This window comes from Heterocephalus glaber, unplaced genomic scaffold, assembly GCF_053883595.1.
Source record: "Heterocephalus glaber isolate CG9 unplaced genomic scaffold, H.glaber_assembly_v1.0 deba00000546, whole genome shotgun sequence".
Classification (NCBI taxonomy): domain Eukaryota; kingdom Metazoa; phylum Chordata; class Mammalia; order Rodentia; family Bathyergidae; genus Heterocephalus; species Heterocephalus glaber.
The window spans coordinates 27,344,135-27,371,082 of record NW_028258147.1 but is presented as its reverse complement, the minus strand read 5'-3'; the positions used below and the strand labels follow the sequence as shown (position 1 = coordinate 27,371,082).

At 34.8% G+C, this 26,948-nt stretch overlaps 1 protein-coding gene across 4 annotated transcripts in view; it reads left to right on the top strand.

Moving 5' to 3' along the window:
• Positions 1–26,948, top strand: part of Glcci1 (glucocorticoid induced 1) — a 102,175-nt gene that overhangs the window by 42,308 nt on the left and 32,919 nt on the right. For all 4 annotated transcript variants that reach the window (XM_004862737.4, XM_087204451.1, XM_087204450.1 and 1 more), the window contains exon 3: positions 13,723–13,809. In XM_004862737.4, coding sequence (XP_004862794.2) covers positions 13,723–13,809 — 87 coding nt within the window. The remainder of the gene's footprint in view (positions 1–13,722; positions 13,810–26,948) is intronic.

Below are 26,948 nucleotides of genomic sequence, written 5' to 3'. Positions count from 1 at the left end.
TCTTAGCCTAAGCCTGCTCTCTTCCTGTCCCACACTCTTGTTTTACACTTTGAGGTAGCTCACATATGCTTGCTGCCTCCTTCCCAAGTCTCTCCAGTCAAGTTCTGTCTATCCCCTTTCAGGAAGTGAGAGCCAGAGAATAGTTCCTTGCATACTTTGGAAGCTTGGAAGTCAGATATTTTGTTTGTTTGTTTGTTTGTTTGGAAGGGAATGCCTCCTTCAAGATAGGAACTACTACAGTAGGGCATGGGCTGATGGCCCCCAGCTCTCTTCACCACTTAGGGAGGGGTGTAGCTAGAAAAAGGCCAGAGTAATTTATCCTAAACCTGGAGGTCCAGGAGTATAGAGGCTTGTCTTGTGTGGGTCCAGTAAGTCTTTTATTTATAAACTTGCACTGAAAGGAAGTAAATATAGGCCTTTTTTTTTTAGATACGGAACTTGAGGCTTAGAAAAATACATGGTTTTATCACTCGTTAAGTATGAAGAGATTTGAACTCAGATTGGGCTGATTCCCAAGCTTTTTCTTTTTCTCCAATTCTTTACTCCCTCTTCCAGCAGCCAGTAATGCACACTGCACTCAACTTAGTGCTTGCCTCACAAATATAAAAAATGACATTGCCATCAAGCATCTGTTAAGTTTAAGATACATGAAGTGAACATATGGGATGGTTTTTTTATGGCTATGACATCCATTCTTCTTGGATTAATTCTTGAGTTTTGGAGAAGAGAAGTAGTAGTTTGCATTCTTTTGTGGGTATTGGTGAAAAGGTGATATATTCAGCCTGCTACAGATATCAAACACATGGTTGTTTGCCCTTACTGGAGAGTGTCTTCATTATCTTTCTTTCATAGTCTTCCTTTCATAGTGTTTCAATTACCTTAATTATTGGAGGCCAAAGGTGAAATTTCTAATATTGTTTAGTATGTTTTTGTCTAGGCCTTTTAAAATAGGAGTAGCACAGTGATGTGAAGATTGTGGACAGATCGTGTATTTAGAGCAAGGCTGACTATGAAGGAACTTTCAGGGATGATGGAAATGTTGTGTATCTTTTACAAAATATTAATTATAAATGACAAGTAACATTATATTGTTCAACATGATATGTTAGTATGAGTATGTATTGTGACATGACAACATCAAACTATTTAACATATGTATTACCTCCACATATCATTTTGTGGTAAGAACATTTAAAATCCTACTCTCAGCAATTTTCAAATACAGTCATATATTGCTTAACAAGAGGACTACGTTTCTGAGAAATGTGTTGAGCAGTTTTGTCCTTAGAGCGCACTTGGCTTCTTGATGAAAACACAGTAAATACAAGATTGATGAGGCACCTGCTGACATACTGTTTTACAGTAAACTTTTGTTTACTGCATACTATTTGTTGTTTAATGCATACTGTATACTTTTGTTACTACAGCATACTATTTTATAGTAAACTCTTGTTTTTGTTTTGTTTTGTTTTTGAAGTTCTGGGGATTAAATCCCAGTCTTTGTGCTTACTAAGTGAGTGCCCTATCACTGTGCTATATCTCAAGTTCAACAATAATATACTTTTAAAATTAAATACTGTTCTTAATCACCATCTACTCAGAAATCTTCAGTATAGATTTAACCCCACAAAGACTTTCCCCAGTGTCTTTTAGTAAGATTGCTCATTGGTAGAATGCATACTTAGCATGTACAAGGTTTTAAGGATTTTTTCAATTCCATTATCATCTTAATGGGTCTCTTGTTGTATGTGATTTATCCTTGACCAGAACATCATATGCATGTGCCATGTATCATTTTTTAACTCTAGTCACTACGACATACAGTAGACCTTTAAGGTTATTCATTTTGTTGTTTCTGAAATTTTGTGTACTTTGACCAGTTATCTCCCTGGTCCCTTCCCCAGCCTCTGGTAACCACAATTTTACCTTTATTTCTGTGAGTTAAATATTGTATATCTGGATAGAGATTTGGGTTATAAGTGTGAATACATTCATCAGAATTTATCCTGGTATATACTTGTGCATTTTTTCAAGTAACTCTTAGCTTTAAAAATATACAGTGTAAGTGAAAAGTAATGAACTCTGAGATGGTTGGCAGTAGAATGTACTGTTGTCTGGAACTTACTTTGAGATAATAAGAACAATTGGATGGATAAATGGATAAATATGTGATGAAGCAAATATACAAAAGTATTTTGTAGAGAACATTGTCTTTATGAGTATTCATTGAGCAAGGCTTTTTGTTTTTTGTTTTTGTTTTTGCCATACTAAAAGTGAACCCAGACTCAAGGTGTTTGTGTGTTAGGCAAGTGCTGTACCACTGATCCACATCCCCAGTTTTTAACTGTTCTATTTGAAATATTTCTTAGAAAATGTTAAAAAGATCCTGGCTCACTGAAGTAGTTGCTGCATAATTCAGGCTTTAGTTTCCTTTTTGTAATGTTAAGTCAGTCCCAGATTCAGTATCAGATTGACACAGTCACATGTTCATTTTGAAGTTAAAAAGATACCACATTTTCTTTCTTTGAGACGCGTCTTGCTGTTTTGTCCAGGCTAGGCTTGAATTTGGGATCCTCCTACCTCAGACTCCTCAATAACGGGGATTATAAGTGTGTGCCATCACACTGGGCTGGACATCACATTTTTTAAGGCCACTGAAGACATGGATCCTTGCCTTTATTAGAATTATCTGTTTATCTTACTAGAAAGAAACACTAAGAACCATTTCTGGAATTTAGTGTTATTTTCTTACTTTAGTCTTACATATAAAACCTTTTTAAACATAAATTTATTACCAACTCTAAAATTTTAACTTGTGGCTAAGGTTACTATAATCAGACAGTAGTAGTTCACACACTTTGTCCCATAGTGGGAGATTATATTCTGTGGACAAATGTTAAGTTCTGTGGTTGAGTGTGTTTTTAAATAGAAAATAAACACTTTTTTTTTGTACAGTGGTCAAAGAATAAAAATAGTCTATATAGCAATAATCAAAGTTGTCTCCTACCATATCTCAGGTATAGTGGTGATTAGAGCTATTCACAAATGTTGACGTTCTCTCTTCTTAGCATATGTTAGCCCTAAAGTTAAGTGTGGCCATGAGACTTGCTTTCGGAAAAAGGTTTGAAGAGCTTGTGCATTCCCTCTGACAAGAGGAGTCAGTGTTCTTTCCTGATCTACACATCTGGTCACCGAGTGACAGTCAAAACATAGCCTTTGTGCTGACCTGTACATGTGGTATGAATAGGAAATTAACTTTGATAGTCTTTACTATGAAAAATATAACCACTTTAAACAAATATGATAAGCCTTCTAAAGTATAATAATATTTTTCTTAAAGACTTTTTAAAAATTCGATGTGGACATAAAAATCAGTATCAGAATGAAAGAAAAAAAAACTAACTAGAAGTACTCCCAACCCCAGTTTGGTTCTTCATTTAATAAACTTTTTTCTTTATCTTACTTGAACTTTTAAAAAAAGTCTTAATAGTTTATTGTCTTGTTTGACCTTTGAGTTTTACGCATCTTAATCTCTTTTTTCTTATACAGTTAGAAGCAATTTTTTTCTGTGAGTAGTCCATCCAAAGCAGCCTATGGAACAGACTACTACTTTCACAGCTTTAGCACGTCACCTCTTATGAAATATTCCTTGAACTAGAAGACTTGGTGATAGTACTCTTCTACAGCTGATTCCAATTAACAGGCTGTATGCAAATAAATGTGGTTGGTCCTTAAAAAGAGAAAACACTTTTTTAAAAAAAAGATCTAAAATGCTTTAGACTACATTTATATTCTAATAAAATGATGGATTTAGCACTTTTTATGTATAATTTGGAAAGGAAAAAAGCCACTTGGCTGAAACACTGAATTTACACTTCAGACATCCCCACCCCCAGCCTTAGTCAGCATCCTATCATAATATCCTATGAAATGGGAGGCCTGGTGGTATATTTATAGATCTTCCATAATTGTCTCAGGATGCTTTTAATTTCTGGCACATTAAAAGAATTATTTCAAGTTATGTATTTCTAGGTTTTATTTAATTTTGTATTAAAATAATACCTTTTGGTGGTAAAATAATCCCTGTAATTTGGAAGGACATAAATAATAGCCACTGACTCCCTGTACCTACTCCTAAAATAATCATTATTAACATGTTTTTTGAGGAGGGTACACGTTTTGAGAAATTTTTTATATCTGTAGAAATACATTCTTTAAACACATAGCTGCTGAGGTGGAATCATACTTTGTCATGTCTCTAACTTGCTTTTTCCATTTGATGGATGATGGGCATCCCTCCTTATGATTAATTTTAGAAGCATTTTGTTAAATTCCTCTTAGAATGTCTTATATTACAATTAAATATTAATGTAAAACTGTCTGATTTACCATATTGAATCTTATTGAAGTAAAGGATATGCCTTTTTGTTTATTCAGTTGTCTTTCAGAACATTTTTAAATTTCTTATATGATCAGCACATTTTTTGATAAACATGCTTATGTATTTTGTCTTTTTCTTTGCTGTTGTGATGAGGATCTTTACTTTCTAATTTGTTTGACATTTTCAATTTGAATTTTCTTATTTCTGATAAATTTTCAGGTAATTTCCTTTGGTTTTTCAGGAATATTATTATACAAATAGTAATTCTACCTTTTTCCCATTTATCTCTTTTTATGTGTCCTATCTTGAATTTCCATTTGTTAACAGTCCCAAAACAATGTAAACTAACTTTGGTTTTTCAGGAATATTATTATACAAATAGTAATTCTACCTTTTTCCCATTTATCCCTTTTTTTTTAGTTCTTTTATTAGTACATTTTAGGTATACAGTTCGTTTACATTTATCATTGGATATTTGTACCTGTACATGATGCATCTTGGTTCTTATATTTTTCCCCATTACCTGTGCGCCCTTCACCCCCTCCGCCCTTCCCTATTTACATAGATTTCATTTCCATTTTTTTTTCTTTTCTCGTAGTTTTTCCTTTCCCTCTTTTCCTTTCCCCTTCCCCTCCCTTCACTCCTTCATCTTTGGACCTTTTTTCCTATTTCAAATTATCAATTATTCATTTTAATCAGTTTAACCCTTGTTTACACTTTCAGTTTCTCACACTAGAGAAACTATTTGGTATTTACACGTGTGTCCTATTTATTTCACTTAAGAGTATGGCCTCGCTTTTTATGTGTCCTATCTTGAATTTGCATTTGCTGACAGTCCCAATACAATGTAAACTAATGACTGTGGTAGCAAGTGCCTGGACCTTGTCTCCAGTGGGATTTTACTCACTAGATATTACATATTGAATTTTGCCACAAAGCATATGTGCTTTATATATATCAAACACATGTTTATTTTACTAAGGGTTTTTTTATTTTATTCAGGAGTGATTGCATGGGAAATGCCATTTCATGATTGAATATGTTGTTTTGACTCAATCTATAACATAGTGAATTTCTTTTCTCTTTTGTGTGGTGGTTGTGTATGTGTGCGTGTAATCAAAACCAGTTGTAGTGAATTTCTTTAATTGATTTTTTAATATTTGGTCCATGACTACATTCTAAAAAAATGCTGGATTTTTTTTTTTTTTTTTTGGTACCAAGGATCAAACTCGGGTCCTTGCGCTTGCGCAGCAGGAGGTGAAACCACTGAGCTAAATTCTTGGCCAAAAATGCTGTTTTTTACAGGGATTCAAAATAAACATAGTGACAATGAAGCTTTTATTAATAATTATGATATTAATATTCAAAACAAAGCCTGAATTTTTTTCTTTTTCATGAGGAAATCCTTAGGTTAGTACACTTGCTTCATAAAAAGGTTTTGCAAGATTTTTTTCCTCTATGCTCTAGGGTGGTATAAATATTATCTGAATTATCTGTTATTTGGATCAGAAAAAATTTTATCTATGAAACTTACTAGCCTAGTATGATTTGGGATTATAGCTCCTTAGAAAAATCTCAGTTTCTTCCATGGCTCTTGGTTTCTTTTTGTTGCATTAGAGAGAGATTTCAAAATTTGTGTTCTTTGAGCTAGGAAAAGACAGGAAGATTGCTTGAGCCAAGGAGTTAGAGGCTCCCTTATTGAGCCCCCATCTCAAAACAAAACTAAGCTTGTATTCTTGAAGGGTGAGAAATGGGATGTTAGGTCTTATCTCAAATTCTTGTATACTAAGGCTTCCCTTTTTCTAGGTGATGTTTTTCTTTAATATTTTATTGTCTTTTCAAAATCTAAACTATGAAACATTAGCATGCCAAAAAGTACATAAAATAGCATTTTAATGCTAGCATCTTAGCATCTTTCCCTAATAGTCTTATTTGAACAGATCTGCAATAAGTGCTTAGCATTTGGCTTTAACTAATGTTTGGTAAAATTAGCTAACTCTGAACTAAAATATACAAATCCTTTTTTATTGAAATGATATTAAAGTAAGCCCTTTTTTTTCCATTCCTGAAAGGGGCTGGGTTGGGGAAGACTTTATAGATGATGTACCTCATATAATAATAGATAAAAAAGAGAGAACTTTCAGTTTCACCACTCTTATCAGAAACTCATTTCCTAACCAAAAGTCATACTTGATACAGCTATTTGAGTTTCCTCTACCCTTGCTGAAGAGCTTGCTGTTGAAATCTGCTTAAGAAGCAGCAATTGCTGAAACAGTTCAGAGAGCGGGGGACTTCTTCATGAAATGGAAACAAGTCTGAAGGTCTGACTATATGAGCTTCTAGATTGCATTTCAGGGACTCAAATTGTACTTTTATAGAGCTGGTCTTTAACTGGCTGTTGAATCAATGCATAAAAACTCATTCCTATTCAAGATCACCTTTACTATTTTTTTAAATCATAATCTGATTATGATACAGAGGATTTTATATTCTAGAATCTTTACCAATATAATCATGTTCCTGTTTTAGGAAGTAATATGTTTTAGTTACTGGGGGTATATTCAGCTATATTTAAGAAAAATGTTGATCTATGGCTAAAATATTTAATGTAGTATTAATCAATTTTAAATACTATCTTTAAAATTACCAGAAATTCAAAATTATACTTACTGATTTTTTTCATTTGGTTCAGAAGTAAACCGTATAATATAGCAAAGGATTTTTCCCATATTCTTATTACTCATATACTTAGTTTTCCTCCTTTTACTTGAAACATTTAGCTGGTAGGAGAATTAGTCTATTTTCCTTCATTGCTTTCCTATACCTTTGCTCCTCAGCTAGCTTTAGGTAAAATTGTGAAACAGGTCATATTTATTTGGAATAACCCTCTTATCTCTGGTTCCCCTACCTTTGTTGCCTAGTACATTAGTTCTCACCTAGATACATCTTAAAACCTATCATTTTTCTATTGAAAATCCATGATAGTAGTAAATAGCATTTATTGTTTGTTAGAGACAAGATACTTTAAGAATTAAGATCAGAGAGGGGCTGGGGATTTAGCTCAGTGTTTCCAGCGCCTGCCTCACAAGTGCAAGGTCCCGTGTTTGACCCCTGGTACCACAAAAAAAAAAAAAAAAAAAAATTAAAATCAGAGAATTGAGATAATAGTTCAGAATAGTTTAAAGTACAGTATGAGAAAGGAATATGCCTTTCAAGGTATTTAATCTTTTTATATAAGTGAACAAATAAATGATTGACATTATGTCAGTCATGCCTTGTTGTCAGATGTCTTGTTGGTAAACAGTATAAGCCAGCTGAAATTTTTTCTGTTTTGTTGGAATTCACATAGAGTTTGAAGGATAACTAGGGTTTATTGCAATAAGGAGTACACAAAATAACCATGTCGAGCTTCTAGCACAGTATCTAGTTCATAATAGGTACCGATAAATGTTAGCTGCTTTTGTATTAGAATCTAGAATATTTTACTGTTAGTAAGTTTAAATATAATGATATAAAGTTAAGTAGATAGAAGTCATTTTTGGTATCAAAATGGATTATACAATTATGAATGTTAAATTCAGACTGGTAGGAAATGGCATCAAAATGAAACACATAACTCCACAGCATGAGAGGGGTCTGAAATTCAAGAAACAATTCCTCATTCAATCAGAAGTAGCTATTGTCCATCTTGTTTACAATCTTACAAATAAGAAATGGTACTCCACATTTAGAGGTCCAAGTGTAGAAGAGGTTTATATTATGAAAACTAGTCTCTCCCCATTTCTTAGGTTGCCATCAGCTGAATACTATTTATTTTATGACTTCAGTGAGTGTTTTTAGAATCGTGTGAAAATATGTTTGGCAGTATCTCATAGTCACCTACTTTGCTGGTTTTCTGTAAGGTATGAGAAATTTAAAAATAATCACATGTTAAAAATCTAGCCAAAAACATGAGGGGTTATATGGTCAACATGACAGCTTCAGTGACAATCTGTATCTTGTTAATTTCTATTTCCTTAGTGTAAGGCTGCTTTTAATTCCATTAGAATCATCTGTAGAATTTAAGGAAAAAAGAAAAATAAAAATCGAAACACACAGATGTCTGGGCTTTCTTTAAGTCTTTTTGGAAGAGGCTTCAGACTTTTACATCTTGAAAAAGAATATGTTCATGATAGGAATTACAACTCTTTTGAAATTGATAAAGCAGAAAAGCATATTTGCCATTGCTAGATTGTGAATAAAAAATATAAACAGCAAAAATATCTTTCAGTGTTTTAAGTTTCTTAGTTGACCCAGACAAAATAATTTTTCTAATGTTGTATTCGTTTTGAAGCCTGTGTAGTCCTGGTATATTTTGTTTAGAGAAGTGGTTCTTGCACAGGAAACCAAACCTGAGAGGATGGACTTGTAAGGGTTGGAAAGAAAATTTTATGGCCTAGACTTTGGAAAACTGGGGAATGAGAATAAAAATGACCTTTTCCATTTTATAGGTATCCTTTTTACATAGAGGGGATTTTTTTAAAAAAACTAAACACGTTTTTGTCAATCGTCTTATATACTTTGGCTCTGCCTTACTCAGATGTTATAAAAGGTTCATTTTCTCTTCCTTGGTGAGTGGAGATAGCTAGAAAGGAAGAATCTCTTAAAGTATAGTGGCTGAAGATCAAGCTGCTATATACTATAATGAAATCACTGATGACTACATTTCTTTCCAAGATATCCGTGGAGTTGTGCTTTGCACATGTTAATAAGTATACTTGTAAAATAAATGTTTGGGCATCATACAAGTAATGGGTTAAGCAGGCTTTTAAAAAGAGTATTTGTATATGTGTGTGTGTGAGTATGTGTGAGAGAAGAGAGCGAGAAAGTTTGAGATTTTGGAATGCATATTGTATATGGGGTAGAGAAGTACATACAGTTTCTCTCAAATTAATTTGACCATGGAACCCTTTTATCATTCATTCTTAGTGACATCCAGAAACAAGGTTATTAGTAACACTATTTAAAAAATTCTAGTGTAGATAGTACACAGAATAACTGGCCAGTTCAAGGGGCTGTTTGCTGGTAGGAAAGAAAAGAACTTTTGATACTTTGTGTGGCTACTTTCCTAATTCAAACTTTTAAACATGTTTTAAATACTCAGGTTCAACAAATTGGGTTCAAATTAGCTTACCTTCTATGACTTCTCAGGCATCAGTTTAAATAGATTCAAAAACAATGTAGCTACTCTTGCTTTTTCTTTGGCTAGAATATCTTATTGAAAATCTGTGATCAGATGTCTAGAACTTACTGATGGAAATGTTCCCTATCTGTTCTGTTCTGTTCTGTATGGCAGCCCATAGCCAATACTACATGCATTTACTGGGCATTCAAAATATTCTAGTGTGACTTACAAACTGAATTAGTTGTATGTCATATTCTTTAATTTAAATCTAAATAGTCACATCTGGCTAGGAGCCACTGTATTGGACATTGCAATCTATAGAATATATTTGCAGACTAGAACATTTTTATACTATTTATTTTAAATTAAAAATAAATAAACTACCAGGCATGGTGACACATATCTGTAATCCCAGCACTCAGGAGGCTGAGGCAGGAGGATTGCTGTGGCCAGCCTGGGCTACTTAATGAGTTCAAGTCCAGCCTGAACTACATAGCGAGCCTCCATCTCAAAAGCCTAAATAAATAAATAAATAGGTAAATAGGTATGATTAAAATTAAATTATTAAATTAGGGGGATAGTTTTGGAAAGTTGAGAATATGATGAATATACTTGTGTAGTTTATGTGTTTATAACTCTGTAGTCACATGATTGAGAGAACTCTTCAAGTAGCTTTTTTCCCTTTGGAGGGGGTGTTGAGACAGGGTCTCACTATGTCATTCATGCTGGTCTTGAACTCACTACATGTAAAGCCCAAGCAGTCTTCCTATGTCAGCCTTCCAAGCACTGACATTATAGGTGTGTGCCAACACACCCAGTGTTTCTTCACTTTAAAAAACTGTGTCTTATTAAATTGTTTCGTGACCATAAACATTCTTCACTAGTTAGTTCTTCCCTTTTGTATAACTAATACCACATTTTGAAATAATCAAATTGATTTTCACATTCATTTTTAAGAAAAGAATGCTAGTTTAGTGTATGGTGAGAGATATGGGTCTAAGTTCAACCTTAGGCATGTGGCGAAAGAGGCTATAGATCTCAACCTTAGAACAGAAACACTTAATTTACTAGAAGACAAAATAGGTAAAACTCTGGAAGACCTAGGTGTAGGCAGAGACTTTCTGAACAAACCCCCGCTGTGCAAGAAATAATACCAAGAATCAATAAATGGGATCACATTCAACAACAAAGTGAAGAGAAAAGTTACAGAATGGAAAAAAAATTTTGCCAGTCTCTCTTCAGACAAAGGACTAACATTTAGAATGTATAAAAACCTCAAAAGAATTAGACCATCCAAATTTAAATATCCAGTAAAAGGGCAAATGGAATAGACACTTCTGAGATGAAGAAGTACAGTTGGCCAATAAATACATGAAAAAATGTCCAACATTACTGGCCATTTGAGAAATGCAAATTAAAACAACATTAAGATTCCATCTCTACTCAGAAAGAATAGCTCCTATCAAGAAATTAACCAATAAATGCTGGAGAGGCTGAAAGGGAACCTTTCTCTACTGTTGGTGGGAGTGTAAATGGTGCAACCACTATGGAAATCAGTATGGAGATTCCTCAAAAAACTAAAAATAGAAATTCTATTTGACCCAGCTATTCTCCTTTTAGATATCTCCCCCAAAGAGTTAAAACATTGTCCCACAGTGATGTCTGCATACCTATATTTATAGCAGCACTGTTTATAATAGATAAATCTTGGAAACAGCCTGTATGCCTATCAACAGATGATTGAATTAAGAAAATGTGGTATTTATGCACAATGGAGTACTACTCTGCCATAAAGAAAGATAAACTTGAGGCATTTGGAAGAAAATGGATCCACCTTGAGACCATAATGTTAAGTGAAGTAAATCAGATATACAAGCTTGAACATCACATGGTTTCCCTTATATGAAAAAGTTAATAGAAAAAAAGAGAAGAAAAAAAGTCACTGTATTCTAAGTATGTTTCTGCTGTCAGTTTCTAGTTTCACTCCAATATGGTGTGAGAGTTTACTTTGCAGGATTTCCATTTCTTTGGATATGTTAAGGTCTTCTTTGTTGCTATGAGCATGGCTTATTTTGAATAAAAAAATTCCCAGAATAGGAAAATCTCTGAAGATAGAGTGTAGCTCAGTGGTTGGCTAGATTCAGTGGGGAGGGATTAGGAGATGACAGCTAGTGGGTAGAGTGTTTTGATGGGGGAATAACAAAAATGCTCTGAATTTGCTTGTCATCATGGTTGTACAAGTTTGTCACTGTGCTGAAATCTACTGAGTCCCACACCTTAAATTTGTAAATTGTGTGTTGTGCAAATTGTACTTCAATAAAGCTGTTTTTTTAAAAAAAGAAAAGAATGCTAATATGAAGAAAGGTATTCTGAGATTAGAAACCTCAGATTTGGTTCTGTCTGCCATTGTCAACCCTGGCAATAATTGAAGCAGTTGTGAAAATGTTGTGGCTATTGACTTATCTATAAGTTGGAGATGTAAATTCTTTGAAAAAGTTACGACTGTACAAAATGAAAGTAGTGTTATAAATGTTATCATTGAATAAATATGGTGCATGGCAAAAATTTGACTCATTTTCTGTAAACATACTTTGGAGTTATATAGATTATGATCCTTAATCAGTTGCTCCTTGGCAAAGACGATGCTACTTGATAGATAAAATTATTAAGGTGCATAAATTTTCAAAATAAAAATTTGACTGAAACTATTATAATTGTTATATTTACAATAAATTGTTAAGGATATGATTGGGGGCTAAATTATTTTCAGATTAGTTTGTGTTATCTAGGATTGACAGCAAATTTTAGATTTTTTGCAAGCAGCTTATTTTGATATGCTTGCATATCCTTGCACTTGCTAGTTGAATAAAATGTTCTCTCAATTCTTTAGTAGTGAACTCTTCAGGCAGCTTATTTCTATATTTATTCAACTAGCATCCACTTTTGGAGTATCATTGCTTTTAAGAGATGGTAGTTATTTAAACAGCTTCAATAATTTTGAGCTGTATAAAGTAGAACTGATACCTTCTTACTAAGACCTTATATATAATGTAGATTCTCAAGTGAGGCTTCACTGTAAATGACTTTTTTCTATGCAATAAAAATTTTTTTAAGGCCATATATACCTACTGTGATAATTATTACCCACTGTCTGTCTTTTTTTTTTATAGCAAAACATTGGTACATTTTCGCCATATATAATGATAACACTCATCATAGGCACGCATTATCTGTCTTCAAATAGTGATGTTTTTACTTTCTCTACATTACACTCAATCTTCTCTTATATTAAGGTAGTATTTTAACATTATTTGATTTAAATACAATTAGTTGTCTTAATATTTTATAACATTATTTTTGCTTTAGTGTTACATTTAAATATTGTATCTGTCCATGGTTAAATAAGTAAAAACAATGTTTTGCTTAAAATTCTATTGTTACATTTATTGTTTTTAGTCTTTTTCTCATTGAATTTTGTAATAACTACATTTTTTTCTTCTGTGGAATACTGGGGATTGAACCCAGGAGTACACTGTCACTTAACTACATCCCCAGCCCTTTTTATTTTGAGACATGGTCTTCCTAAGTTACCCATTCTGGCTTGAGACTTACAATCTTCCTGTTTCTGTCTCCTTAGAATAGCTGGTATTACAGGTGTGTGCCACTGCACCTAGCTTATAACAACTATTTTTAATATAAAGCTGTCTCATATATTTCTAGAAAGATACTTCAAAACATTCTTTCCCAAGTACCAGAAGAGTATTACATTCAGCCCTCTGTCTAGTTAGATATTTGATATGTAAGTCAACTATAACAGCACTGCTTCTGAGGTAGTTCTGTTCATCTTATTTCCATTGTATTTAGTAGCCATACTACTTCATATTTAGTTTGGCTGAGCTCTGTAAGAAAAGAAAACACTAATAAACCTTTACAATTTTCTAAGTTTAAGTTATTAATGTTGATGTGAAAATATCAAATGTTTTAAGGAAGATGGATTGATCATGTCTAATTCAAAATATGGCAAAGTTTTAAGCATTTTACAGGGTCATGAATATCTTATCACTTAAAGTATTTTAGTAGAACTCCATAACTTGTATGTGCTAAGAATTTGAATTATGTTTTAGTTACTCGAGATTAGGGGGAGTCAAATTTCTTATATTTTCTATTTATTTTAAAGACACCTAGCTGTTGGGCAGAAGAGGGAAGAGAGAAGAGGTCCCATCAGCGTTCTGCATCATGGGGCAGTGCTGATCAACTCAAAGAGGTAAGTTATTTCCATTTCCAGCCCATAACCTGTTGTGGTTCAAGCAGGTTGTGTTTTACTGTTTCCTGGATATAATGGCACTTCTTTTATTTATCCTAACCTTATCTCTTTTAGCATTTAAAGGTTGAACTCCACATTTTGATCAACAAGTCAGAAGTTTCCTTATTTGTATCCTCTTTGTCCTTTATGAGTATTTGTTATACTCCCAGTCAGCTATAGCATTTCTAGAAAGAAGTCAGATTTTATGTAATCTCTGTCTTGTATTCATGTTACTTATCTTTTGTTCCCCCTTCATCTTGCTTATTTTTAAGTTAGAGCAACCAGAGATATGGATCATAACTTTGTATAATGGTAGAATTGTTTTTTCTGTTTCTGGTAACTTTTAAAAAATATTCACATGTTGTTTCCCTTTGGGACCTAATACAATGGGTCTCATATCTTTTAGAAATAGTTTCTATGTCCTGTTGCCTCATTTATTGTGAATAACCTGAAAGATATCTTTGTATATGTGTTGGGTTATTTTTTCTGAAAGTTTTATTCATTTAAATTTTTATCTATTTGTTTTTATAAAATAATGGAAACTTAAGAGTCGAAGTGTTAATCTAGTCCATCTTGTACATAAATATTCCTTTTACAGGTAGTCATCTAATCTTTGTTATGATTATTAATGATGGGAAATCATTACTGAATAAGAAAACCATTTCAGTTGTTTTTAGCTTAAATTGCTAAATATATGTATGTATATATGTATTTTGGAGAGAGAGAAAGAAAGAGAATTAGCCAAAAAAATGCATACTCCAGGAAAAGAGAAACTTGTATAAATATTTTAATACTAAATTTATTGAGACATCATGAGATTAATACAAGTTATCTTTGGCCTCTATAATTATGAGGTGCTCAAAGTGGTGGCTGTTAGCTTCCAAACATTTATTAGTAAAGCGAACTGCTGCTTGGCTCACCTTGGTCATTGAGATTGCTGCACATGTATTTTCATTTTCTTCTCAAAGGGCCAGCAGTGTAATGGGTTTTCTGTGATATACAACATCCATATAAGGGTAAAACCATTTGTTGAAAAAACATCGTACTATTTTTCTTTTCCTTGAATGTGTATACATTTTTTGGCAGACTCTCTCTGTATATATATATGAATATATGATCTCAGAATTATAACACTTAGTTTTGACTTTTCCCTCTGGATCAATATGAGGTATACTTTAAATATTTGAAAGTCTACCATAGCAGTAAGCTTTTTTCTTCCAGTGTAAACACTGACATGTCTCTCAAATATTTTTACATACATAGCTTCCAAACTTACTATCATTTTCATATGCTGTAGATTATCTGTAGAAATCATATACTGCTCTGTCTGGACTGAATAGTCTATTAACATGATTTTGCCTGTGATTATATTACATCTTAATCATCTTTATGTTATGGATGTTAAAAAATCCTTAACTTCTATCTAGCACATACAAAAACACACATGCATAAAATCAGTTTACTCTCATAGCAACAAAAAAAGAAAGTACAGCATAATATATCTAGATTAAAATAGAACTACAAATCCATTGATAATATGTGAGTAATGAAAAGGTGAACTTGCAGTTTTGTATTAGTTACCTTTCTGTTACTGGGACAAAATATCTGACATACAATTTAATGGAAGAAAGGTTTATTTTTGCTCACAGATTCAGGTTTCGGCCCACGGTCATTTGGCTCCATTGCTTTTAGGTCTGTGGTAAGGAAAAACCATCATGTTATTAAGGACATGGTAGAAGAAAGCTGCTCATCTTATGGCAGCCAGAGAGAGCAGAAATGGGGGAGGGGAGACAACAGACAATAGAAAACAAAATGTATTTTTTTAGACATCCTCCCAGTGACTTACTTCCTCCAACTGGACCCCACCTCCTAATGGATTCATGGTACAACTATGGACTCATCAACACTGGATTAATCCTCATGAAAATTACTGAACTTAAGCTAATGTGTTTGTGGTGTTTTTCTCTGGGAGTAATGTCTTCCTTTCTTCCTTATCCCCAGTTTGTTGCTATGGTATTTAAACCAAAATGGAGCAATTCTTGAAAACTTAGCAGCTTTATTGCTTGTGCAGAAGCAGATCACTTGATCCGAAGCATTGTAAATTAAAAGTGATTGTGGTGGCAGGTGAACAGGAAGGGCCAGTGACTGTACTAGTCTAAGGTTGTAGTACAATTTGGGACAAGTAACAAACACATGGATTAATGGGATTTAATAGAGAATTCAGAGAGCTAAGACAGCCATGGAGACTTGATAAACACTTAGCACGTCCCAGGTTGACTGGGGCTGTGGACATGAACAGTAGAGAAAAGAGGGTCAAACTGCCCACCTATTCCTGGTCAAGGGCACCTAACAGTAGATAAAAGGAGATGAAAGAGTGTTAGTGAAATAAAACTCAGGGAATATCATGAAAGATCCGAACTTTGAATTCACTCCCTGTCTACATTCAGATCTCAGCAATAGGGAGTGGAAATCTTATTGACTTGAGATGTCTGATCAGTCTTTGGCTAAACACTGAAATTATTAAATTTGAAAATTTGAAATTATTAAAAATCTAAACTTATAGTAATGAAGTAGAGACATCAATGGCCATACACAGCAGGGCTAATAGGCTTATAAGCCATATAGTCACTAAAACAGATATGACAATATCAACCACCATCAAGTGGAAACATCAGAATCTGAAATTGCTATAATATCCAAAATGTCCAGCATTTGACCAAAAATTTATACATATGCCAAGGAATAAAAAAGTGTGACACATACTCAGGAAAAAAGAAGCAGACAGTAGAAATTATATCTTAAATGTCTCCGTATGTTGGTTTTAGCAGACAAAGACATCAAAACAGCTATTATAAGATTTTCAAAGAACTAAAAGGTACTATGTTTAAAGGATTAGAGGGAAGTAAAACTAAAGATACTCTATAAAGTATTTCCTTAAAGGGATGGTTATTCACTAAAAGATTCAACAAATGCTTAGATTTTAAAAGGGTAGTAACTAAAATTAAATATTTACCTAATGGGCTTGACAGTAGCTTTGAGGTGGCAGTACAAATCAATGACTGTGAAGACAGATCAATAAAATTTATGTTCCTGAAGAACGGGAACAGAGAGGAGAAAACTGAAGAAGTCAAAAGAGCCTTGGAAGCCTGCGGAGCAGCATATCCATGTATATACACTTAGTGGGAGATCCTCAATAGAAGTGACAGAGTAGTACATCAACAGTCAATAAAAAAGAATAAAGAAAAATAAAAGTAAATGTCTTAGTTGCTTTCTCGTTGCAGAGACAAAATATTAGACACCCAAAGTTAAAGGAGGAAAAGTGTATTTCAGCTCACTATTTGTAGAAATTTCAGTCCATAGTCAACTGGCTCCAAGTCAGGGCAACATATCAGAGGGGCATCACAGGAGAAATGGTCCATGGTATGGCATACAGAAGGCAGTGAATAGCAAACAGCAAGCCTCCCTTTCCCTTTTATCTCATCCAGGCTGCCTGCCCTTTTGGGCGGTGCAACATACACCCAGGGTGGGCCTTTCCATTATCCACATCCAGAACTATGTTAAACCAATGAGTGAACTAATTTAGTACCACACACCCTCAATCCCAGTATCATACACGTAGATGCAGCTAGTTCTGAAAAGCCTCACCTATGACCACATGAAGCTCTGAGAGGATATCTAGATACAACCATAACAATAAGTAATACCAGAAAAATTTCCAAGTCTTGTAAAAAAAAAAAAAATCTGAAAATTCAAGAAGCTGAGTTGACTCCAACTAGGAAAACAGAGCCCAAGTAGGTGCGTTATAAACTGTTGAAAATCAAAGATAAATACAAAATCTTGGAAACTGAAAAAAATGTCATCATACATGGGGACTTACTATCTTTAGCAGCTAAGTTTTCTTCAGACATGGAGACCCTCAGGGACTGCTGAAAGAAAAAACTGTTAATCAAATATTCTGTATTGAGCAAAACAAGTCTTCCGAAATGAAAGTGTTCTTCCAAAGGAAAAAAAAACCCATTCCCAGTTAAACAAAGATTGAATTTCTTGCCATTAGACTGTTTTATAAGAAAATCTTAATCCATGAGGAAAAATTGAAGCATAATAGGAATAGAAATATGTCAGTAAATATAAAAAAGTTTCTTAATTCTTTGGTGGGGTTTATAACATAAGATGAAATATGTATGACAATAATGGCATAAAGAATGAGGAAAAAGACATGTATTATAGTTTCTACTTTATTTAATTATTTAAGCCAATTGGGATGAACCAAGATATATATTATAATCCATAGAGCAGTTGTGAAATTGCTGAGAAAATAACTGCAAAAATTAAAAAATATCAGGACTTACAATGATATGCAAAAAAATACGACAAAAGAAAGTAATAAAGGAGCAATGAAAAAAAGATGCAACAAATATAAAATGATCAGCAGATTGCATGTGATTCTGCATGTGGGCGGGCATGTGGACACACAGGGAATGATCTCTCTCTCTCTCCTTTTGTGTGGTACTGGGAGATAGAACTCAGGAGACACTGGACTACATCCCCAGCCCTTTTAGACTGTTTTAAAATTTTAAAATTTTTTTAAAAATTTTTTATTTATTTATTTTTTCTTAAATTCTTTCATTGGTACATTTTAGGTATATAACACATTTACATTTCTTGTTGGGAACTTGTACCTTTACATGACACATCTTGGTTCTTATTTTTTCCCCATTCCTAGCCCTCCCTTCACCCCCTCCACCCTTCCCTATTTACAAAGACTTTATTTCCATTTTTTCCATTTCTCATCATTTTTTCCTTTCCCTTCTTTCCTTTCCCCTGCCCCTCCCACTACCCCTACCCCTTTGGACCTATTCATCCTATTTTGCATTATCGATTATGCATTCTAATCATTGGTACATTTTAGGTATACAATATAATGACATTCATCATTGGAAATTTGCACCTTTACATAATCTCTCTTGGTTCTTATTTTTCACACTTGGCCCAGCCCTCCCTTCAACCCCTCCATTCCTCCCTATTTACAAAGATTTTGTTCCTATTTTTCCATTTTCTCATATTAATTCCATTCCCTTCTTTCCTTTACCCTGCCCCTCCCACTTCCTTCCCCTTTGCCCCTTTTCTTCCTATTTCACATTACCTATTATACATTTTAGTCCTTATTTACACTTTCAGTTTCTCACACCAGAGAAACTATTTGGTATTTATACATGTGTGTCCTGTTTATTTCACTTAAGAGTATGGCCTCAATGTGCATCCATTTAGCTATAAATGTCTCTAACTTCTTATTTTTTATGGCTGAGTAGTACTCCATTATATAACAAAACGACATATTCTTTATCCAGTCTCCAGTTGATGGGCATTTAGGCTGTTTCCAAGTTTTAGCTATCACAAACTGTGCTGCTATGAACATGGCTGCACATTTATCACTGTGGTATGATTCTTTTAATTCTTTGGGGAAGATCCCCAGCAGTGGAATAGCGGGGTCAAATGGGACTTCCAGTCCTAGTTCTTTGAGGTATCTCCATACTGATTTCCACAGTGGTTGCACCAGTCTACACTCGCACCAGCAGTGGAGCAGGGTTCCTCTTTCCCTACAACCCCACCAGCATTTGTTATTGGTTGATTTCATGATAGCAGCCATTCTTTCTGGAGTGAGGTGGAATCTCAGCATTGTTTTCATTTGTATCTCTTGAATGACCAGTGATGTTGAACATTTTTTCATGTATTTATTTGCTATTTCTACTTCTTTGCCTGAGAAATGTCTGTTCATTTCAGATGCCCATTTTTGGATTGGGTCTTTGAATTTGGGGGGTCTGATCTTTTGAAGTTCTTTATAGATTCGAGATAGTAGACCTTTGTCTGAGGAAGAGCAGGTAAAGATTTTTTCCCACATTGTGGGTTGTCTCTTCACACTGCTGGTGGTTTCTCTTGCTGTGCAGAAGCTGTTTAATAAGAAGAGATCCCACTTGTTGCTTGTTTGTGCTAGTTCACAGGCAACTGAGGTTTTGTTCATAAAATCTTTTCCTACACTGATGTCTTCAAGAGTTCTACCTAACCTCTGTTCCAACTGGTTCAGTATTTCTATTTTAATATTTAGATCTTTAATCCATTTTGATTTTAGTTTAGTGCATGGCAAGAGATATAGGTCTAGTTTTAATCTTTGGCAAGTTGAAGCCCAATTTTTCCAGCACCATTTATTAAAGAGACTATCTTTTCTCCAGTGAGGGTGTTTGGCTCCTTTATCAAAGATGAGATGGCTGAGTGTGTCTGGCATTGTTTCTGCATCTTTTAATCTGTTCCAGTGGTCCTCAAGTCTGTTTCTTTGCCAGTAACATGCTATTTTTATCACAGTAGCTTTGTAGTATAGTTGCAAGTTGGGGATTGTGATACCCCCTGCCATGTCTCTGTTACCTAGAATTGCTTTTGTTATTCTGGGTCTCTTCTTGTTCCAAATGAATTTTTGGATTGTTTTCTCAAGGTCTATGAAATATGCTGCTGGGAATCTCAATTGGAATTGCATTGAATCTATATAGCAGTTTTGGAAGTATGGCCATTTTCACTATATTAATCCTTCCTACCCAGGAGCAGGGAATGTCTATCCATTTTCTGATATCATCTTCAATCTCTCTTTTCAGAGAAGAGGTCTTTGATTTCTTTCGTTAGGTTGATTCCTAGGTACTACAGTTTTTTGGATGCTATTATGAGAGGAATTATTTGCCCTATTTCTCTCTCAGTCTATCATTCGTGTAGAGGAAAGCTCTTGATTTTTGTGTGTTGACCTTGTAACCAGCTACTTGACTGAATTTGGTTATTAAGTCTAGAAGAGTTTTGGTGGAGTTCTTGGGGTCTTCTATATACAGTATCATGTCATCTGCAAGTAATGACAATTTGACTTCTTCATTTCCTATCTTTATTCCTTTTATTTCTTTCTCTTGCCTAATTGCCATAACTAATGTTTCCAAAACTATATTGAACAGGAGTGGTGATAGTGGACATCCTTGTCTTGCTTCTCATTTTAGTGTGAAGGATTTCAGGTTTTGACCATTTAGTATGATATTGACTGTTGGTTTTTCATAGATGGCTTCTATCAGTTTGCGGTAGAGACCATCTATTCCAATTTTTGTAGGGTTTTTATCATAAATGCATGTTGGATTTTGTCAAACGCTTTTTCTGTGTCTATGGAGATAATCATATGGTTTTTGTCCTTGGCTCTTTTAATATAGTGTATTACATTGATTGATTTGCATATGTCGACCCATCCCTGCATCCCTGGGATGAATCCCACTTGATCAGGGTGTATGATCTTCTTGATGATCTTCTGCATTCTCTTTACCAGTATCTTATTAAGGATTTTTGCATCTATGTTCATTAGTGAGATTGGCCTATAGTTCTCCTTTTCGGTTAGGTCTTTCTCTGTTTTGGGAATCAAGGTGATGCTTGCTTCCAGGAATGAATTTGGGAGTATTGCTTCCCTTTCAATTTCATTGAAGAGTTTAGACAGTAGTTGCAGTAGTTCCTCTCTAAATGTCTTGTAGAATTCAGCAGTGAAGCCATCAGGACCCAGGCTTTTCTTATTTGGTAAGTTTTTAATAACGTTTTCAATTTCATTGGTTGGTATTGGGTTGTTTAGAGTTTTTAGATCTTCTTCATTCCACTTTGGTAATTCATATGTATCTAAGAATCTGTCCATTTCTTCTGTGTTTTCCATCTTATTGGCGTATAGGTTCTCAAAGTAGATATTGATGATCCTCTGGATTTCTGCTGAGTTTGTTGTTATTTCATCCTTTTCACTCCTAATTGCATGGATTTGGGCCTTTTCTTTCCTTTTTCTGATAAGGTTGGCTAAGGTTTGTCAATTACATTTATTCTTTCAAAGAACCAACTCTTTGCTTTATTGATTTTTTGTATTGTTCTCTTAGTCTCCATTGCATTGATTTCTCCTCTAATCTTTTTAATTTCCTCCCTTGTATGAGGTTTGGGGTTGTCCTGCTCTTCTTTTTCTAGAAGCTTGAGGTTCAGCATCAGGTTGTTTAATTGGGCTCATTCTGATTTCCTAATGCGCGTATTCACTGCTATGAATTTCCCTCGTAAGACTGCTTTCATTGTGTCCCATAGATTCCGATATTTTGTATTGTCATTGTCATTTAATTGAAGGAACTGTCTGATTTCTTCTTTAATTTCCTCTGTGACCCATTGGTTATTCAGAATTGCATTGTTCAATTCCATGTGTTTATGAAATTTTTCCAGTTTCTTTTGCTATGGATCTCTAATTTCATTGCACTATGGTCTGATAATATACAGGGGATAACTTCAATTCATTTGCACTTCCTTCAACATGTTCGGTGCGTGAGTATGTGGTCTGTTTTGGAGACTGACTTATGTGCAGCTGAGAAGAATGTGTATTGTGATTTTGTGGGGTGGAAGACTCTATAAACATCTGTTAAGTTCGTTTGTTCAAGAGTTCGATTGAGTTCTAGTATTTCATTGCTTATTTTTTGTCTAGTTGATCATCTATTTGTGACAGTGGAGTGTTGAGTTCCCCCACTACAATTGTATTAGTGAATATATGACTTTTCATGCCTGTTAGTATTTGTTTTATATAGTTGGGCACACTAGTGTTTGTTGCATAGATATTTATGATTGTCATCTCTTCCTCTTGGATTGTTCCCTTTACAAGGATGTAGTGTCCTTCTTTGTCTCTCTTAATCAGTGTTGGTTTGAAATCTACTTGATCTGCAAAGAGGATAGCTGCTCCTGCTTTTTTTCATGTTCTCGTCACATCGAGTATTGTTTTACCCCCTTTAACTTTCAGTCTATGAGTTTCATTTTGAATTAAGTGTGTTTCTTGTAGGCAGCATATTGTTGGATTTTGCTTCTTGACCCATTCTACTAGTCTATTTCTTTTGATTGGTGAATTGAGACCATTAACGTTGATGGTTATAACTGAAACGTATTGACTTATCATTGTCATGCCTGTTTTTGTTGTTGGGTTCTCCCCCTTTCCATTTAATTTCTTGTCATGCCAGATGGGTTCATTCTGCTTTGCTTCCTGGGGTTGTGATTCTCAATGTCTGTTCCTAGGATATTGTGTAAAATTCTTTGGAGTGCTGGTTTGGTATGCACAAAGTTCCTAAGGTGCTCTTTGTCATGAAAGTATCTTATTTCTCCATCACTTTCGAAAGATAGTTTTGCAGGGTACATCAATCTGGGTTGGAGCCTGATTTCTTTTAGGGCTTGAAATATGTCACTCCAAGCTCTTCCTGCCTTGATGGTTTGTGTTGAGAAGTCTGCTGTGATTCTGATGGGCTTTCCTTTGTGTGTGCTTTGTTTCTTTTCTCTAACTGCTTGTAGATCTTTGTTCTTCTGTTGGGTTTCTGGAATCTTAACACATATGCCTATATGTCGATTTTTTTTGATCAAGGCTATTTGAAATCCTATATGCCTAACTTATCTGTCTGTCAGATTCTTTTCCCCTGCTTGGGAAGTTTTCTGCCATTACTTCTGTGAAGAGTATTTTAATGTCATCTGCACTCTCTCCTGTTTCTTCTTTGACTCCAGTCAGTCTTATTGTATTCTTCTTTGCATCGTCTAGCATCTGCTGGATTGATTTCTTGTGTTCCCTTATAATTTTGAAGGAATTTTTCTTTTCCTGGTCATTAATTGCAATCTTATCTTCTATCTCTGAAATTCTGTCCTCACATTGGCTCATTCTGCTGTGTAGACTTTCAATGGAGTTTTTCATCTCCTGGAAATCTATTTGCATCTGTTTTATGGATTCCATTTGTTTCCTATGTTGGGATTCCATCATGTTCCTCAGCTCCTCTCTAGATTTATTAATTACGTCTTGCACTAGGAGCACAATTTCTCCTGTTATCTGAGAAATTATTTCTGATTTCATTTTTTCACGATCCCCTTTTGTTGCCAGTTCAGTGGGTCCAGGTGTTTGAGTATCAGAGTGTTCCATCTCATTTCCCTTTGGGGTTGCTGTAGGTGATCTGGAAGTCTGGTTTTGAGACTTATTTACGTGTCTTCTCATTTCAACCGGGTGTGGGGGGGGTGCTGTTGGCACCCGTGTGACTCAACTCCTCTGACCTGGGAGAGGTTTGACAGGGGCCGGGAGTGGCGGGAGGGATGGTGGCCCAGAAGCCCCTTCCTCTGGGCCAGGAGCAGCAGGACAGATGGAGTCCGAAAAGCCCTTTCCTCTTGGCTGGGATCAGCGGGAGGGATGGTTGCCCAGAAGCCCCTTCCTCTGGACCAGGAGCAATGGGACAGTGGCCCAAAAGCCCTTTCCTCTGGGCTGGGCGCAGCCTTAATTTTTATTTTGAGACAGAGCCTCACTAAGTTGCCCAGGCAGAACTCAAACTTGCAATCTTCCTGCCTCAGCCTCCCTAAGTGCTGGGGTTATGGGCATACACCACCATACTGGGTCTGATCTTCTTTTAACTAGACTACAGAAACTGTCTTTTGAGGCATTTGCTGTTTGTAAATGTTAAAGTTTTTCATATATTTCCATTTCATATGAAAGAGAGTAGCAGCTTGAGATTCATGACTTTCCAAACTTTATTTTCAGGGAAAATTCATTGGGTTAATATCTTTATTTATTGTTCAGTGGAGAAGATATCTTAGTTCAACTCTTGTCAAATTTTTTCATTCTCATTTGTCTTTACTTTTTATTTTTTAATTTTTACTTTATTATGTTACTTATATTTTTACTTTTTATAATTTTTTTATCTTCTTGTAAGTTACTGATTTGATTCATCAGGCAGTATAGAATGGTAGTTGTGTTAGCTTTTCATTACTGTCACAATACCTAAGATAATCAAAATAGAGAACAGGTTTATTTTAGCTCAGTTTTAAAAGTTTCAGTTCATTGTCACTTAGCCCTATTGCCTTGGCCTGTGTCAGCATAGTATGTTTTGGCTGGACAATGTACTGGAGGGGGCTCGTTCACGTCACAGTGGGTGAGAAACAAAGAGACAACATTGGTCATGATTCCAATATCCCCTCCCAATGACCTAACTTCCCACAAGACCCCAATTTTTTTTTTTTTTTTGGTACTGGGCATCGAACTCAGGTCCTTGAGCTTGCCAGTCAGGTGGCAGAACCACTGAGTTAAATCCCCAGCCCAAGACCCCAAGTTTTAATGGTTCCGCTACTTCCCAGTAGTGCCACAGGCCAAGGACCACACCTTTACCACAGGGGACTTTAGGAGACCTTCCAGATCCAAACTGTAGTAGTGGTTATAAGACAGTAGACAGAAATTCCACTTCCTGATTTCAGACATTTGTTTACCACTTAACCCTACAACTGTGAGCAACCCTTCTGACCTCATAAAGGTGTTCATCTCCTATTCTTTTGTCAAATAACGAGATAATTCATTTAAAATTAAGTAGCACAGTAACTTTTCCATTGCTCAATAAATAGTTATTACTTGGACAAATTTTAATGATACATTTCTGTTGGTGGTTATGACAGCCATCAAACAAACTGGTCTACACCTCGCTCTTTGAACAATCATAGAAAGAATATGTTACTAGTCAGATATATATCATTAGAGTATTTTCAGCATGCTGAACTATAATTTGCTTAAAACTGTGTTGCTTACATTTAGCAATGAATAAATTTCTATTATAGAAATATCTCCATACAAAAAGGTGTATTCTAATTTTAGTTGTTGGAAATATCCTTAACAGATACAGATATCATTCTTATATATTTGCAGAGGATTTCTATTTTCTAGTAACTCATTCTTCTCCATGTTAGGTAGGAGGGATTTCTTTTGGCACTGTTTCCCAGTAAGCACCTTAGGACCCAATTTCAGCCTTGGGCACGCTACTTTTCCCTTTCCAGGTAATTGGATTAAGAATTTTTGGCTCTTGTGAGCTAGGTCATTGCTCTCTTCTCTGTTCAGCTATTACTTCACTAACCTGGTGTAAAGGATATAAGCACTTACTCCAGAAATTCTATAATCAAACCCACTATGTTATAAAAGAACCCACACCTCTCCCCCAGCAATGTATGGAGAGTAAACATTTGTTTCATGTCTTTGCCGACAGTTAATATTTAGTCACTCTAACTGGTATTCCATTTCCCTGATGAGAATGATATTGGGCATCTTTTCCTATGACATCGGCCATTTGGATATTCCCTTTGCCTGTGTACTTGTTCAAGTCTTTTGTCCACTCTTCAGTCTTTTCATCATTGCTTTCTAGGAGTTCTTTACATATTCTGTATGTTAGTACTTTATCAGATTATATGTGTTGTGATTATCTTTCCCAGGGAATAGTCTGCTTTTCACTCTCTTGCAGTATCTCTACTTTGTTTATAAGAGGTGAGAAATGAATGCTATGTGTGTGTGTGTGGGGGGGTTCTATTAAGTGGATTTTAGCTTTACTTATGTTCTAGATAGGTACTACTATATTAAAAAAAATCGCTGCATGGATCATGGAAAAGACTCCTCTGAGTGCGTGCATCTCCACTGGCATAAACGGGGTATTTGTTTGTTTGCTTGCTTGTTTTTTAAGGGCAGTGCCTTTTAATGAAAAAGCCTTCTTCAGAAACTTTAATATTCTGTTTAGGCTTACGGAATACAGAGTGGAGCTTGGTTTGGCTTGGATTTTAGTCCTCACATACCCTGTCAGTCTGGTTCCTTACTACCTGCTCAGTAGTCAAACCTCAGATTATCTTTAAGTGTTCAAAGTTTATAACTATTGAATACAAATTCTTTATATTTTAGTTGTACATTGTATTTTATCCTTCCAGAAGGTACTTTTGGTAAATTGGGAGAAACTGACTTCCAAAATTTATTCCTCCAGCTTTGAGTGATTTATATCTTAAATGGTTGGTTATGAGTTAGATGTTTGATATCCAGGATATATTTTCCACTAAATGATTTCCACTAAATATTGCTCCATTAAATCTCAGTTCTAAACCAACCTGCAATAGTGGGAGGAACTCTTAACCACTGTGTACCAGCCCTACTACAGTGAATACCATTCAGAAATGTGCCATAGGAAAACAGTGACATACTTCCCATTTATCCTAATGTTAAAAATAAGAATTACTCGAGTTCCCAGGTACCTGTGATGGTTACA